This window comes from Trichomonas vaginalis, chromosome V (assembly GCF_026262505.1).
Source record: "Trichomonas vaginalis G3 chromosome V, whole genome shotgun sequence".
Classification (NCBI taxonomy): Eukaryota; Parabasalia; order Trichomonadida; family Trichomonadidae; genus Trichomonas; species Trichomonas vaginalis.
The window spans coordinates 34,311,956-34,325,177 of NC_067207.1; the positions used below are offsets into that span (position 1 = coordinate 34,311,956).

The window sequence follows — 13,222 nt, forward strand, 5'->3', positions numbered from 1 at the left end:
CTCCGAAAATGGAATTGATCTTTAACAATCATACTGAGTACAAAGAGAACCAGAAGAGGCTGAACGAGTTCCTTTTATTCGCTTATCCTGTTTTTCAGCGCGCAATTTACCAAATTTGGGCAATTTTCGACCATTCTTCGAATTACAGACTTCTCACAAAAGGTTTCGATATTAACATTACAGGAATATATCTCCAAGCAATATACAAATCTTTCATCAGTTTCTTCAAATCTCAAAACATCTATCCAAAATACGTTAGAAAATGCAGTTTCTACAACATTTGGTGAGAAATTAACACCAAAGGAACGCGATGTCCGACCAATTGGCTACTTTGGCCACAAGAATGCTTCATACAGTTTTATACATTATTATCAACGAATCAATGAACGAATTCATGGGATCATTCGAGAAATACCAAACAGATAAAAACGCCGAACCACAAATTACTGTCAAACTTGCATTTTCTGAAGATAAATTAATAACTGTCGATCCAACATTGGATGTATCGAGAGAACAGATACTAGGATTGACTTCCCAGCTCGAGTCATCAGCCCAGGACATGCTGAGAATCAAATCTTCATTGTTTGAGGTAGATACGACATCTGTCTCATTCCAGGACATAAACGAACTTATTCAAAACAGAATTGAGCCATTTACAAATATTATTGACTCGTTATTTTCACAAACCAAGCGTTTTATTACAGACCATGAGTTTTTAGCTCCTGTATTAGGTCTAGATCCAAACGAGTACGCCATATCGTTCGATCCAAGTGGTAAGAAGACCCTTGACGAGTACAGACATCAACTTGGAGAGTTTACAAAAGTATTAAATTCAATTCAAGAAATGCAAGAGTTCTACAACATCAATTTCTTCAAGATCATGTGTACGGACTTCAAACAGAACTCAATTGTCCATTGCCAGAACCTCATTTACAACTTTTTGAGCCACATAAACAAATTCGTCCTTAAAGACTTGGATTCATTGAACAACGACTTCAATGAGATCACCGTTGAACTCAAGAAGATCCCAGAGACCCAGAAAGCTTAGCAGAAATGAAGAAATACATGGTCAAAATTTATGATACGGTACAGAACCGTACAGACCTTATTAATACGATTAATAACAGGTTTACATTCCTTGAAGAGTTCCAATTCGACATTTCCAACGAAGAAATCGAGTATTGGTACAAAATCCGACAAATGCCAGTCAAAATTTCGACTTTACTCGATGAAACAGAGCGAATCCTGTCTATTGAACGTATCAAGATGATCAGAGAGCTCAAGGTTAACCAGAAGAAGCTAGAAGACGAAGCATTCGATCTTTCGGAGAAAGTTATGATGTTTGCACAGAAATACAACGATTTAGAGATGACTGTTGAAGCTGTTGACCAAGTAAACGAGATGCAGAAGTGTATGGAAGAGATGCAGGCCGAACAGGACACTTACAACAGGCATGAAAAGTTGTTTAGTTTCGAACAAGGATCAAACAAAGTTTTGGTTAAGTTACAAAGCGAATTTACACCATTACATACTTTGTGGAACTTAGCCAACGACTGGCAAACAACACGCGCACTGTGGTTGGACACTTCTTTCACACAGATAAAGCCAGAGCCAATGAACCAATTCATTATTCAAGCGACCAAAAAATTGAATAAATTGAAAAAAGAATTGGCCGACCAACATTTCTTAGTTGACAGGGTATTGAATCCTTTGAGTCAACAAATTGATGAATTCAAGAAACACGTACCATTAATTATGAAATTACGACATCCTGGCATCAAAACAAAACATTGGGAAGAAATTTCGAAAGTTGTTGGTTTCAATGCAGCTCCTGACTTAGAATTAACACTCCAGGGATTCTTGGATTTGCATTTCGAACAGTGGATGGAACAAGTAACACAAATAGCAAATGTTGCTGCGCAAGAATACACTCTGGAAACATCTTTGGATCAAATGGATGCTGATTTACAAACAAAGAAATTTGTTACTTCTGAATTCAGAAATTCCGGTCAATTTATTCTCAATGAAATTGATGATATCACTTCTACTATTGATGACCAATTAGTCACAACGCAAACTATCCTTGCATCTCCTTTCATTGAGCCTGTAAAGAAGAGAGCACAGGAAAGACTCAGTTTTCTTCATTTGTCAGAAAAAATCATTATGAAATGGATTTCTTGTCAAAAGAACTGGTTGTATTTACAGCCAATTTTCACAGGAACATCCATACAACAGAAGCTGGCAAAAGAAGCAAGATTGAACGGAACACATAATCATCCTGAATTCCAAACAGTTATGACAAGGGATGGATTATTCGACCAATTAAATCAATGCAACAATTTATTGGACCAAATCAATATCGGATTGAACAAATACTTGGAAGCAAAGAGAATGGGATTCCCCAGATTCTTCTTCTTGAGTAATGACGAACTGATAACTATATTAAGTCATTCGAAAGAAATTGGAAAAGTTCAAGAAAGTTTGTCTAAATTGTTTGAATACGTAAATACTGTGACAATGGATGGTGATGACATTGTATCAATGAATGACAGTGAAGGAGAGAAAGTCAAATTGTTTAATCCTGTACAATTCGATACTCCTGAAATAGAAGATTGGCTAAATAACTTTGAAGCAGAAATGAAACATTCTTTGAATCAATATATCGAACAAGCGAATATGGCTATAAAGAAACAATCAAAAGAAGAATGGATAACATCATTCCCTGCACAAGTTATTTTGATAACAAACCAAATAAACTGGAGATTACAAGTAACACAAGTTTTGTCCGGCCAAAAACTTCAAGCAATGAAAGTTTTGTTGCAAAAATATTTGGAACAGTTAGAAACATTGACGGGATTAGTGAGAAAACCAATAGATAGATTGACAAGACAGGTTTTGTCTTGTTTGTTGATCTTGGAAGTACATAACCGTGAGATCATCAAAGATTTCGTTCATAAAGAAGTTGTTGATATCGAATCATTTAAATGGCTCCAACAATTGAGATATTATTGGGAAGATTCAACAGTAATTGTTCGCTCAATTAACAATGTTTTCGAGTATTCTTATGAATACGCGGGTAATTCAACACGATTAGTCATTACTCCTTTGACTGATAGATGCTACCAAACATTGTTATGCGCGTTCAGAATGAATCTTAGCGGTGCTCCAAGCGGTCCAGCAGGTACAGGAAAAACAGAAACAGTTAGAGATTGCGCGAAAGCACTTGGAAGATCTTGCGTCGTTTACAATTGTTCTGAAGAAGTTACTCCTGAACAAATGTCACAGTTCTTCGCAGGTCTTTCTAGTTCAGGATCGTGGTCTTGCTTCGATGAATTCAACCGTATTAACATCGAAGTTCTTTCTGTTATTGCACAACAAGTCAGAACAATTCAAAATGCAATTGCTGAAAATGCACAAACATTTCAATTGGATAAAAGATCGTTGAAATTGAATCCTAATGCAGCAATTTGCATCACAATGAACCCTGGTTACGCAGGAAGAACTGAGCTACCAGATAACTTGAAAGCATTGTTCAGACCATGCGCAATGATGGTCCCTGATTTCATTTTCATTTCAGAAATTTTGCTTTTCTCCGGCGGTTTTACAACCGCTTCTTCATTGGCTGTCAAATTAGTTGCATTGTTTGATTTGTGCAGGAAACAGTTATCAAACAGCCACCACTACGATTGGGGCTTGAGAGCCATGAAAGCCATTCTTTCAACAGCAGGAAAAGCAAAGAGAAATGACTTGGAAGCAAACGAATCATTACTTTTAGTCAGAACAATAAGAGATTGCACACTTCCGAAATTGATTTCTGATGATATTCCTTTATTCAATGGCATATTAAGTGATGTATTCCCGAATGTTGAATACAACAAACCATCGAATGATGACTTCTTGAATTCCTTGAAGGAGTCAATCAAACAAATCCAAGAACAGCCATTGGATATAACTATCGCAAAAGCTACTGAGTTATACGAAACAACATTGGTCAGACACGGAATTATGTTGGTCGGTGGCGCGATGGGCGGAAAATCAACAGCATGGAAATCTCTTTCTTTAGCTTTGACTGATCTTTCAAAGACAAACAACAGTTTGTACAAGCCAATACAAGTGGAATCCCTCAATCCAAAGGCAATCTCTATTGCAGAACTCTACGGTTCCTTCAATCCTGTAACAAGTGAATGGGCTGACGGCGTTTTGTCAAAAATCATCAGAGAAATGTCATTTTCTGAACAAACCGTTGGCAAATGGATTATCGTTGATGGTCCTGTCGATTCCTTGTGGATTGAGTCAATGAACTCATTGTTGGATGATAACAAAGTCCTTTGCCTTCCGAATAACGAGCGTATCCAGTTATCGCCACATGTCAAAATGATGTTCGAAGTTGACAATTTGGATGAAGCATCTCCTGCAACTGTTTCTCGTTGCGGAATGGTCTATTTCGATCCAAGTGTTTTGAGTTGGACAGCATTGGCTGATTCATGGAGAGACTCACTACTCGAAAAACAAGCAACAGTTGCTAATTACGTGAGAGAACTCATGAATTCATGGTTACCAAATTGTCTACAATTCATTACAAATGATGCTCTCAAAAATTAGCGTGCCTCAGATTCAAATTATATGAGTAACATTTTGCAAAAGGGACTTAAGGGTGCACACGAGAGGATCATGTAAACTTCAGAATTTAGAACCTTATTTTTAGGCATTATCTTGGCTACCTATTTAGGCTCGAAAAGCAAAAAATATCAAAAAATACAACTTGACTCCATTATGACCCTTTCATGGAGGTAGTTTTTATCCGCTAGTATTTTCCCTTTGAATCTCTTTACAATTCGAAATCAAATTCAAATCTCAGTAGAAGAAAGGAAGAATCGACTTACTACGGTTGTAATACGAATAAATACATATATTTAATTATTTTTATTTACATAATAATTGTTTGAAGCTCATATTCCATCAAATTTTTAAATAAAAACATTAAAATGTTGAAAATGTTCATATATTTTAATAGGGTTTTGGCACTTTATTGAGGAATTACTACATACATAGTCGAACTGAACTTGATATTTTGAAATTTAAATTATTTATCAAAATTAAAATTTAACTTGACATTTATAATTATTTAGTCATATTTTGCATAATTCTAAGTAGATTTTGTAAAAAATCAAGAAAGAAAAATTTTAACGTGCTTTATTTTTTCTTTTTTATAATAATACATATTATTATATAATTAACATATTCATAATGTTTCACCCTTTCAAAAATATAATCCTCCTCCTCTCAATAAACGTACATACGGGTGGCCTCTTTTTTCAAAAAATTAAAATTTGAAATTTTGGGCTCAAATATTAGAGATTTTTTCAACCTTCAACGATATATGTTGTCTATATCAGACCTCCTTTCTTTTTGATACTTAACATTGTTCCTAAATCTTAGCCGTTAAGGCTGTTCTGAAAATATTTTTTTTTCGAAAAAATTCGAAAAAAATTCTTAAAATTCAAAAATCCCTTAATTCCTGAGGATTTTGGAAAAAAGTTTTTACATGAACATGTGTATATTATATGAAGTATATTGATAAGGTAAAAATCAAATTTTATTGCATATTCATCGAGAAAATAAACTAACGAATCCCTCAAAATTGAGAGGGTAATCCTCCTCCTCTCAAATAAACGTACATACGGGTGCACCCTCAAATCATATCCAATACACATGCATAATCAAAGGCATGACATTATACAAGAAAAATTCATTATGAAACCATGAGATAGACATAATATTTTTACGATTTACATTCGAAGGAAACCAATTCAATTGAATGGACCTATATGAATTCATAGTCGATTATTTCTCTCACAAAACATTTTTACTTCATTTTTAGATAAATCATGGATATTCCTCAGCTAGGATATGGAACATTCTTGGCAACAGATCCTACAAAACTCAAGGCAGCACTTCATTACGCAATCGAAGAATGTGGTGTCCGAAATCTTGATTGTGCCTGGGGATACAACAATCAAGATGTTATTGGTGATACATTGAAAGAGATCTTTGATAAAGGTAAAATCAAACGCGAAGATATTTTCATTACTTCTAAGCTTTGGTGTACTCATCACAGACCAGATCTAGTCGAATATGAACTCAAAGAGACATTACAACAGTTACAGCTCGATTATATTGATCTATGGTTGATGCATATGCCAATTGCTCTCCAATCAAGAACAGATCGAGAATATTTTCCAAAAGATTCCAATGGAAAAGTTATTTATGAACAGATAGATATACTTGACACATATAAAGCGATGGAAGAATGCATGAAGAAAGGAATGACACGTCATATTGGTGTTTCTAACTTCTCAATCGAACAACTTGAACGTGTTTGGTTCAACTGTGATATCAAACCATATGCAAATCAAGTCGAATGCCATGTTTACAAACAACATCATCCACTTATTGATTATTGTGAGAGTCACAACATCTTTTTGATGGCACACACAACTATTGGACATCCACCTCTTAAAGGATATCGCGGTTGCACATTAATTGAAGATCCAGATGTTGTTAGTATTGCAAACAAAATCGGAAAAACACCAGCACAAGTTTGTATCAAATTCTTAATCCAAATGAGTCCTAAAGTTATTGCAATTCCTATGTCATTAAATCCAACAAACATCAAACTTAATTACGACATGAATTTCATTCTGAATGACTCACAAATGTCTAAACTCAAGTCTCTTGATAGATTTTATGCTTTTAAGTATTATCCAGACGTTTTTGGTGTTGATGTTCTTGGTTATGGATTCAATGTTTGGGCTTAATCTTATTTTTTTTTTCTTTATTGTTTTCTTGTTAGATAAACCAATCCAATCTGTCTTATTGTCATTAAAATTGCTTTTTGAGTGTTTAGAGAAACAAGATTTGGGAAAATTTTTAATTAAAAGAAGTTCAAATGAAAATGGAGTTTCTAAAAAAAAAAAAAAAAAAAAAAAAAGGTAGTGGGGCTTCCAGGCGCGTTGCGCCCTCTAGCCCTGAAGATGTTTAGTATAAATGAAGTTTTTATTCGGAGGGCTTCCAGGCGCGTTGCGCCCTCTAGCCCCGAAGATGTTTAGTATAAATGAAGTTTTTATTCGGAAAATTGTTAGTCTTCTGGGTCGAAAACATTATATAATGTTTCACTTTTCACAAATTATATATGTTTTCATGTTTTGTCACTTTTCTGTCACTTTTCGGGTAAAAACATTTTTATTATTATATATAAATGAATTTTACAAAACCTCCGTTACCGTTCTTTGGAAATAAGAGTAAATGTAAAGATATTCTATTGAGAGAACTTAAGAAACTACCGAATGGTCTAACATTTGTAGATTTGTTCGGTGGAAGTTTCTATATATCCCATTTGTGCCATACAATATTCCCAGACTCAAAGATTATATGCAATGACTTCGACAACTATATGGACCGTCTCAAACATATACCAGACACAAACAATATATTGAAAGAGTTAAAAGAAAAGATACCTATAGGTAAGATGGAACGTATACCATTAGATAAGAAAAATATTGTGAGAGAGGTTTTGAAAAAAGCAGAATATATAGACTGGGATAGTATATCTGCTAGACTATTATATAGTGGTTCTATAAGAGTTCATGACATTGAAACACTTATGTCAAAAGTTTTATATCTTAACTATACAAATGTTTTCAAAGAGGACATAGAAAAATATATTGAGGGTATAGAGTTTGTGAGATGTCATTGGACAGATTTGTATGAAAAATATAAAGACAAGGAAAATGTTTTCTTTATAGTGGACCCGCCGTTCTATAACACATGGGATTTTCAATACCAAGTAGACTGGACTTTGAGAGACTCTTTAGAAACTTTAGACGTTTTACATAACCATCCATGCTTTTACTTTACATCCGATAAAAGTGGTTTGGAAACCGTTATGAGATGGTTAGAGGACATACATGACTATGAGTTTATATATGACAAGATAGAATATGAGAGAGGTCCTATAAACCGGAGAAAGTGTCACAATAAAGAAATTTTATTAGTAAGTAAATGTGGTTTGAAATAGGACTACTTGTTTTAGGTTTTTTCCATTGTGTCATTTATTTCTTTGACGTGGCAGAAAAGTACAGAGAATATGAAGATGAACCAATGCCTGCAAATGTTCAGTATATGTACTCGTAAGAGATATTTTTATCTAATATTAAATGGACGCACAGAACTTAGCGAATGCACAGCAACCTGGACAACCAAACCCAGAGAATATTCCAAATGAAGTTAGAATACAAACTGCAATGGCAAACTATGGTCAAGTGCCAACAGATGTACAAATGCAAACTGCCATGTCAAATGACGCTGCGTTAGGTTTGCCACCATGGTATGCAAATATGAGATGGAAAGAGTTTTATACAAACCCTGAAGTGGGATATAAACAACTTTATGCAGATGACGCGAACACAGGAGTTGACCCAGAATATGTTTTCTACCAGAGGAGAAACAGAATGTATGAGCTCCAGTTAAAGAATGCTATGGAACTCAACAGGAAACGTAAGAGACTAGGCGGACATTAGATTTTTACATATAGTAAAATGGGTTTCTTCAGTAAGATAGGAAACTTCTTTCGAAATGTTGGAAGAGGTATATGGAATGGAATAAAAACCGTAGGAAGAGGAATTTGGAACGGAGTCAAAAATATTGGTAAAAGAGTAGGTCAGTTCGTTGGTATTATACCTAAAGACCCTGAACCAGAAGAACAAGCTCCTGTTATACAACAGCCTGAACCTGCACCACAGTCTAGTTGGCAACCAAATCCAACACCTCAACCGTATTAAAAAATTATATTTTTACCGTTCGATAGTAGTTGTATATGAAACTAAGTTCTAAGTAAAACACATGGTATAATGGAATTATTCTTTTTCTTCCATCTGTAGTAAACCATACTTGAAAGTCTGAAATACTTCCACTTGGTGGTTCGTATAACTTTGTAGGTTTTTCGTAAAAGTCATTTGCCAAGCATAAGAAAGAGTTTTGGGCGCCAGAAAATGAAGCATGAACAATAATAGCATCTTGGTCGAAAACATCTTTAAATAAATATGGTTCATCTCTTGCATATCGACTGTAAATATTTGCTAAAGGAAGTTCGACTTTCTGATTTAACATTCTTTGCAAATAATACCATGACATTGCAGTGAATTCTGTATATATTTGTTCGTCTTTATTTGGATTGTTTTCGTAGATTTGAAATGACACTTGTGAATTTTGTTTGTCATATACAATTCTCACATAAAGTGTGCTCTCGGTATTTGCATATTCATCAGCATATTTTGCATAACATGAATTTATTTTATCTTCTATATTTTTTAACGCAGTCTGTAGAGAAGATGAAAGGTCAACTTGTATTAGTTCAATTTCTTCCCACATTTTTCGTTTCCCTTCAGATATATAATCTATATGAAACCTTACAATAAATGGAAAACTTTTATCTTCTACAGACACAAACTTCATTCTACGAAAGCCAATAGCTTTTGTGACAGATGGGTCTCTTAACCATCTTAATGGGTAGTCAAAACGATAGCCTTCATGCTTTACGGTATCTGTCTCAAACTTTTGACCGACATTAGTAAAAAGTTCATCTAATGGTTTAGTTGTAGCAACTCTTGAATTTTCTTTTTCTATTGGAAGCATATTTTATCTAGAATAAAAATGTCGAAAGATATTGCTTCCATGAGAGAAATACAACACAACCGACAACTCATTATGCAAGCTCTAAATAAGAACACAACAAACTTTTCAAACTACTCTAAGATATCTGAGTCATTGAAAGAAGGAAACTTAAAACTGACATTAAACCCAATGACAGATGAGTTTCTATTTCAAGACAAGAAGAACAATACTGTCTGTATAAATCCAACAAAAGGAACTTTAAACGAGAAACCTATAAATGAACTTCTTTTGAAAACAGATGTTGACAACAAAGCTGACAAAGAATATGTAGACGATGCAATAGCAAAAGAAGAAGAAAGAGCTAACAATGCTTATGCAACAAAAGAACATACTCATCCTGAACTAGCAGACAAAACATATGTTGACAATAAAATGTCAAGTGAAGTGACAAGAGCTGAAAACGAATATTCTAAAAAGACTCATACACATTCTATATCTGAAATAACAGACTTACAAGAAACCTTAAACAGTAAAAGTGCCGTTGGACATACACATACCATTGCAAATATTACAAACTTACAAGAAACCTTAAACAGGAAAAGTGCCGTTGGACATACACATACATCTTCTGAAATAACAGACTTAAACGTTAGCCTTGAAAAGAAAGCAGATAAAACATATGTCAACGGAATATACCAAAGTTTGATAGGAACAACAAAAAATATTGAAACTATTGTTGGGGATGTTTCTATCTATGAAGAAAATAAATATTTTAGATGGGAGTTTGTACATTCCTTAAAAAATGGTACACGGTGTAAACTCATTCCGAAAAATAACAATGAAATGTATGTAAGCTATATAAAGAATGATGGTACACAAGTTAAAGTTCCATTAGACAACAACTGCTACTTAAACTTATATGGAGACGAACAAAAGAAATATTTCCGAGTTTATGAAATGGCAGATATGACATTGCCTGACCCAGCTCCAGCACCATATTATTATGACTATGTAGATGACGAAGGAACACTACATGCAGATGAACAAAAGCAAACATTATATTTAGATTATTATAGATATAAAAGATATAATGCAATAGAAAAAACGAGAATAGTATATTATTATATAGATGACAGAAATAAATATTATAGTCAAGATTTTACCTACCCTGAAAACATAAGATTATATTATAAAAAATATTCTGACACAAACCAGAAGAAACCTGAAATAGTTGCACTATATTTTAAGTTCAAAAGAGACAATCCTATAATGTCTCATATGTTTGATTTAATGAACCCAGTAGGTTCTATTTATACATCTATGGAAGCAAGAGGTCCTCAAGTAATGTTTGGTGTTGGTGCATGGGAACAAATAGTCGACAGGTTTTTGTATTGTGCAAACTCTTCAAAGGAAACAGGTGGAAGTAAAACGATTTCAGGTGAAAATTTACCTGCACATAGTCACTACATAGATTTAAGTACATCTCAAGCAGGTTGGCATAAGCATAGATATTGGGATTGGTCAGCAATGACAAAAGGTAAAGGATATGATGTTGAAGATAACGTTAAGTTTGCTATAAATTGTTACTGGGATGACACTCAGGGAGAAGGAAACCATACACATCGCGTTTCAGGATATACGCAAACAACGGGACAAAGTAAAGAATACATGCCACCTTACATGACAGTTTACGCATGGTATAGAATTGCTTAGTCGTCATTTTCAACTTCTTTAGCATATTCGTCAGGAGTTGTCTTATATTTGTTAGGAACTGTCTTTGAAAGTATACCACCTTGAACTTTGACAAGTTTGAAACGAGGTCTGACAATAGTAGTTTTATCTTCTGCTTGCAGTGTGTACATTTTGCCATGTTTGCCTAAAACTTCATAATATTCTCTTGTATACTTTCTTCTATTTTTACGAACACGAATGTGAGTACCTGTCGGGTTCCCATTGTTGTCATAGTCAATAGTATTTTCATATGGGTCGCGTTTAGGTATTTCTATTTTTACTTTGTCACCTTTCTGAAGTTTGAAGCCCGGCATTCTTTCTTGTTTGTCTCTTTTGACTAAATTATTAAATATATAGTCTTTCTCTAAGTCAGGGTTGTTTTTCATTTCTTCGGGGGAGTGGTTTCCCAAACCTTTTTGTTTACGGCTATTGTAAATATTTAAAACTTGTCTCATCTTTGCCATGGAGAAGTGTCTATATTTGTCGTCATATGACATTTCATTTGCTTCAGCACCTTGTGGTTGGTTTAAGTCTCTTAACATTTTTATACAACCGTCAATGACACCAAGAGCAGAATGGTTTTGGTCGACAATGAAATATTGGTTTACATTTTTTGAACGCAGATAGTTTTTTACATCATCTGATTTGAAAGAACTTTCACAGTCAGATGTCAGTTTTGTTGGATGGTATTTGTCAACGAATATTGTCAAAGCAGTTTTCACATCTAAAATATTTTTGGACCATAATGGTATGGCTTCACAGTATCTTGTGTTTTGACCGACAAATATTAGCCAGTATGGTGGTCCATCTGTTCTAACTCTCGGAATGTTTTCCAAGATATCCATAAACCAAGCATTTGGTGTTGAACTAAAGATTTTTACCATGAGTGCTTTCTTTGTCGCTTTAGAAACATAGGGGTCCTTGTTTGGATTCGTCATTTTTACCCCATAAGAAATGGGTTTATTTGGCGCATTAGCAGGAGTTGCATCCAGATTTTTGCCCGCAGTGGGAACAATAGCCAGAGGTGTATTTGGAGTTGGAAGGAAGATTTTGAGTACATTAGGTATACTTAAAGAGAAAGCACAACCTATTATACAAACTGTACAGAAAGGTTGGGATGTAGCACGAGATGCAACAAATCTTATTCCAAATCCTGAAACAAGAGGAAAAGTTCAAGGATGGATGGACAATGTAGGAAGACAAGCAGGAAACTATTATAACAAAGCAAATGACTACTATAACCAAGCAGGACACTATATGGACCAAGGTGAAAGATTCTTTAACAGAGGATATAACCATGCACAACAATGGGTAAACAATAACCAACCTCAACCGCCTCAAACGTGGGGAATGTAAAGTTTTTTACTGAGATGAAATGAACAATACAGCATTGAGACAAATGGGTTCAAGATGGATTTGTCGACTTCCAGCAGTTACACAACGTGTTTGTCAAGTTCTTCCTATACCTCAGGAAGTTTTAGACCGACTTAAAAAACAACAACAACCAGTTGAAAACAAACCAAACTAAATTTTTTTACTGAGATGAAATGACCGAAGAAGTTGAAACGGTAGATTTGACACCACAAACAAAAAGTTCAGAACCATTGTCAAAACCTGTCAAAGAACTTACAGATGAAGAGAAAAATTCAATAATAGAAAGTGCCAGGTCTGGAAATACAAACCCTAACTATAAAGTCACTTTTCATAGAAATGGAACGGCTAGTATCTCAAAAAAGAAACAGACTCTCACAAATAAAATATTGAAGTCTGAAGGAGCTTTCGAGACAACAGATGGAAAAGTTTACTTCACTGACCAACA

General features: G+C 34.4%; 8 protein-coding genes across 8 annotated transcripts, besides 2 other annotated features; 7 read left to right on the plus strand and 1 right to left on the minus strand.

Moving 5' to 3' along the window:
- Positions 1-1,368: 1,368 nt before the first annotated feature.
- Positions 1,369-2,964, plus strand: TVAGG3_0455120 (dynein heavy chain 1, axonemal-like protein family; the record flags this gene model as incomplete). The annotated part of the gene is made up of 1 exon (XM_051234800.1): positions 1,369-2,964. A coding segment is annotated over one exon (1,596 nt), but the record flags the coding sequence as incomplete, so codon positions are not given.
- A 312-nt stretch (positions 2,965-3,276) lies between these two features.
- Positions 3,277-4,602, plus strand: TVAGG3_0455130 (dynein heavy chain family; the record flags this gene model as incomplete). Its single annotated transcript, XM_001328632.2, has 1 exon — positions 3,277-4,602. One exon carries the CDS (start codon positions 3,277-3,279, stop codon positions 4,600-4,602), a length of 1,326 nt encoding a protein of 441 aa, XP_001328667.1.
- Positions 4,603-4,652: 50 nt separating this feature from the next.
- Positions 4,653-5,692: a mobile genetic element.
- A 172-nt stretch (positions 5,693-5,864) lies between these two features.
- TVAGG3_0455150 (aldo-keto reductase) lies at positions 5,865-6,859 on the plus strand (the record flags this gene model as incomplete). Its single annotated transcript, XM_001297876.1, has 1 exon — positions 5,889-6,818. The coding sequence occupies one exon, from the start codon at positions 5,889-5,891 to the stop codon at positions 6,816-6,818; it is 930 nt and encodes a 309-aa protein (XP_001297877.1).
- Positions 6,860-8,216: 1,357 nt separating this feature from the next.
- On the plus strand, positions 8,217-8,579 carry TVAGG3_0455160 (uncharacterized protein; the record flags this gene model as incomplete). Its single annotated transcript, XM_051234801.1, has 1 exon — positions 8,217-8,579. The coding sequence occupies one exon, from the start codon at positions 8,217-8,219 to the stop codon at positions 8,577-8,579; it is 363 nt and encodes a 120-aa protein (XP_051104531.1).
- An 18-nt stretch (positions 8,580-8,597) lies between these two features.
- On the plus strand, positions 8,598-8,840 carry TVAGG3_0455170 (serine threonine-protein phosphatase family; the record flags this gene model as incomplete). The annotated part of the gene is made up of 1 exon (XM_051234802.1): positions 8,598-8,840. The coding sequence occupies one exon, from the start codon at positions 8,598-8,600 to the stop codon at positions 8,838-8,840; it is 243 nt and encodes an 80-aa protein (XP_051104532.1).
- Positions 8,841-8,944: 104 nt separating this feature from the next.
- TVAGG3_0455180 (uncharacterized protein) lies at positions 8,945-9,693 on the minus strand (the record flags this gene model as incomplete). Its single annotated transcript, XM_051234803.1, has 1 exon — positions 8,945-9,693. A coding segment is annotated over one exon (749 nt), but the record flags the coding sequence as incomplete, so codon positions are not given.
- A 72-nt stretch (positions 9,694-9,765) lies between these two features.
- On the plus strand, positions 9,766-10,092 carry TVAGG3_0455190 (phage tail repeat-like family; the record flags this gene model as incomplete). Its single annotated transcript, XM_051234804.1, has 1 exon — positions 9,766-10,092. A coding segment is annotated over one exon (327 nt), but the record flags the coding sequence as incomplete, so codon positions are not given.
- Positions 10,093-10,143: 51 nt separating this feature from the next.
- Positions 10,144-13,222: part of a mobile genetic element that runs on past the window's edge.
- Positions 12,779-12,931, plus strand: TVAGG3_0455210 (uncharacterized protein; the record flags this gene model as incomplete). Its single annotated transcript, XM_051234805.1, has 1 exon — positions 12,779-12,931. The coding sequence occupies one exon, from the start codon at positions 12,779-12,781 to the stop codon at positions 12,929-12,931; it is 153 nt and encodes a 50-aa protein (XP_051104535.1).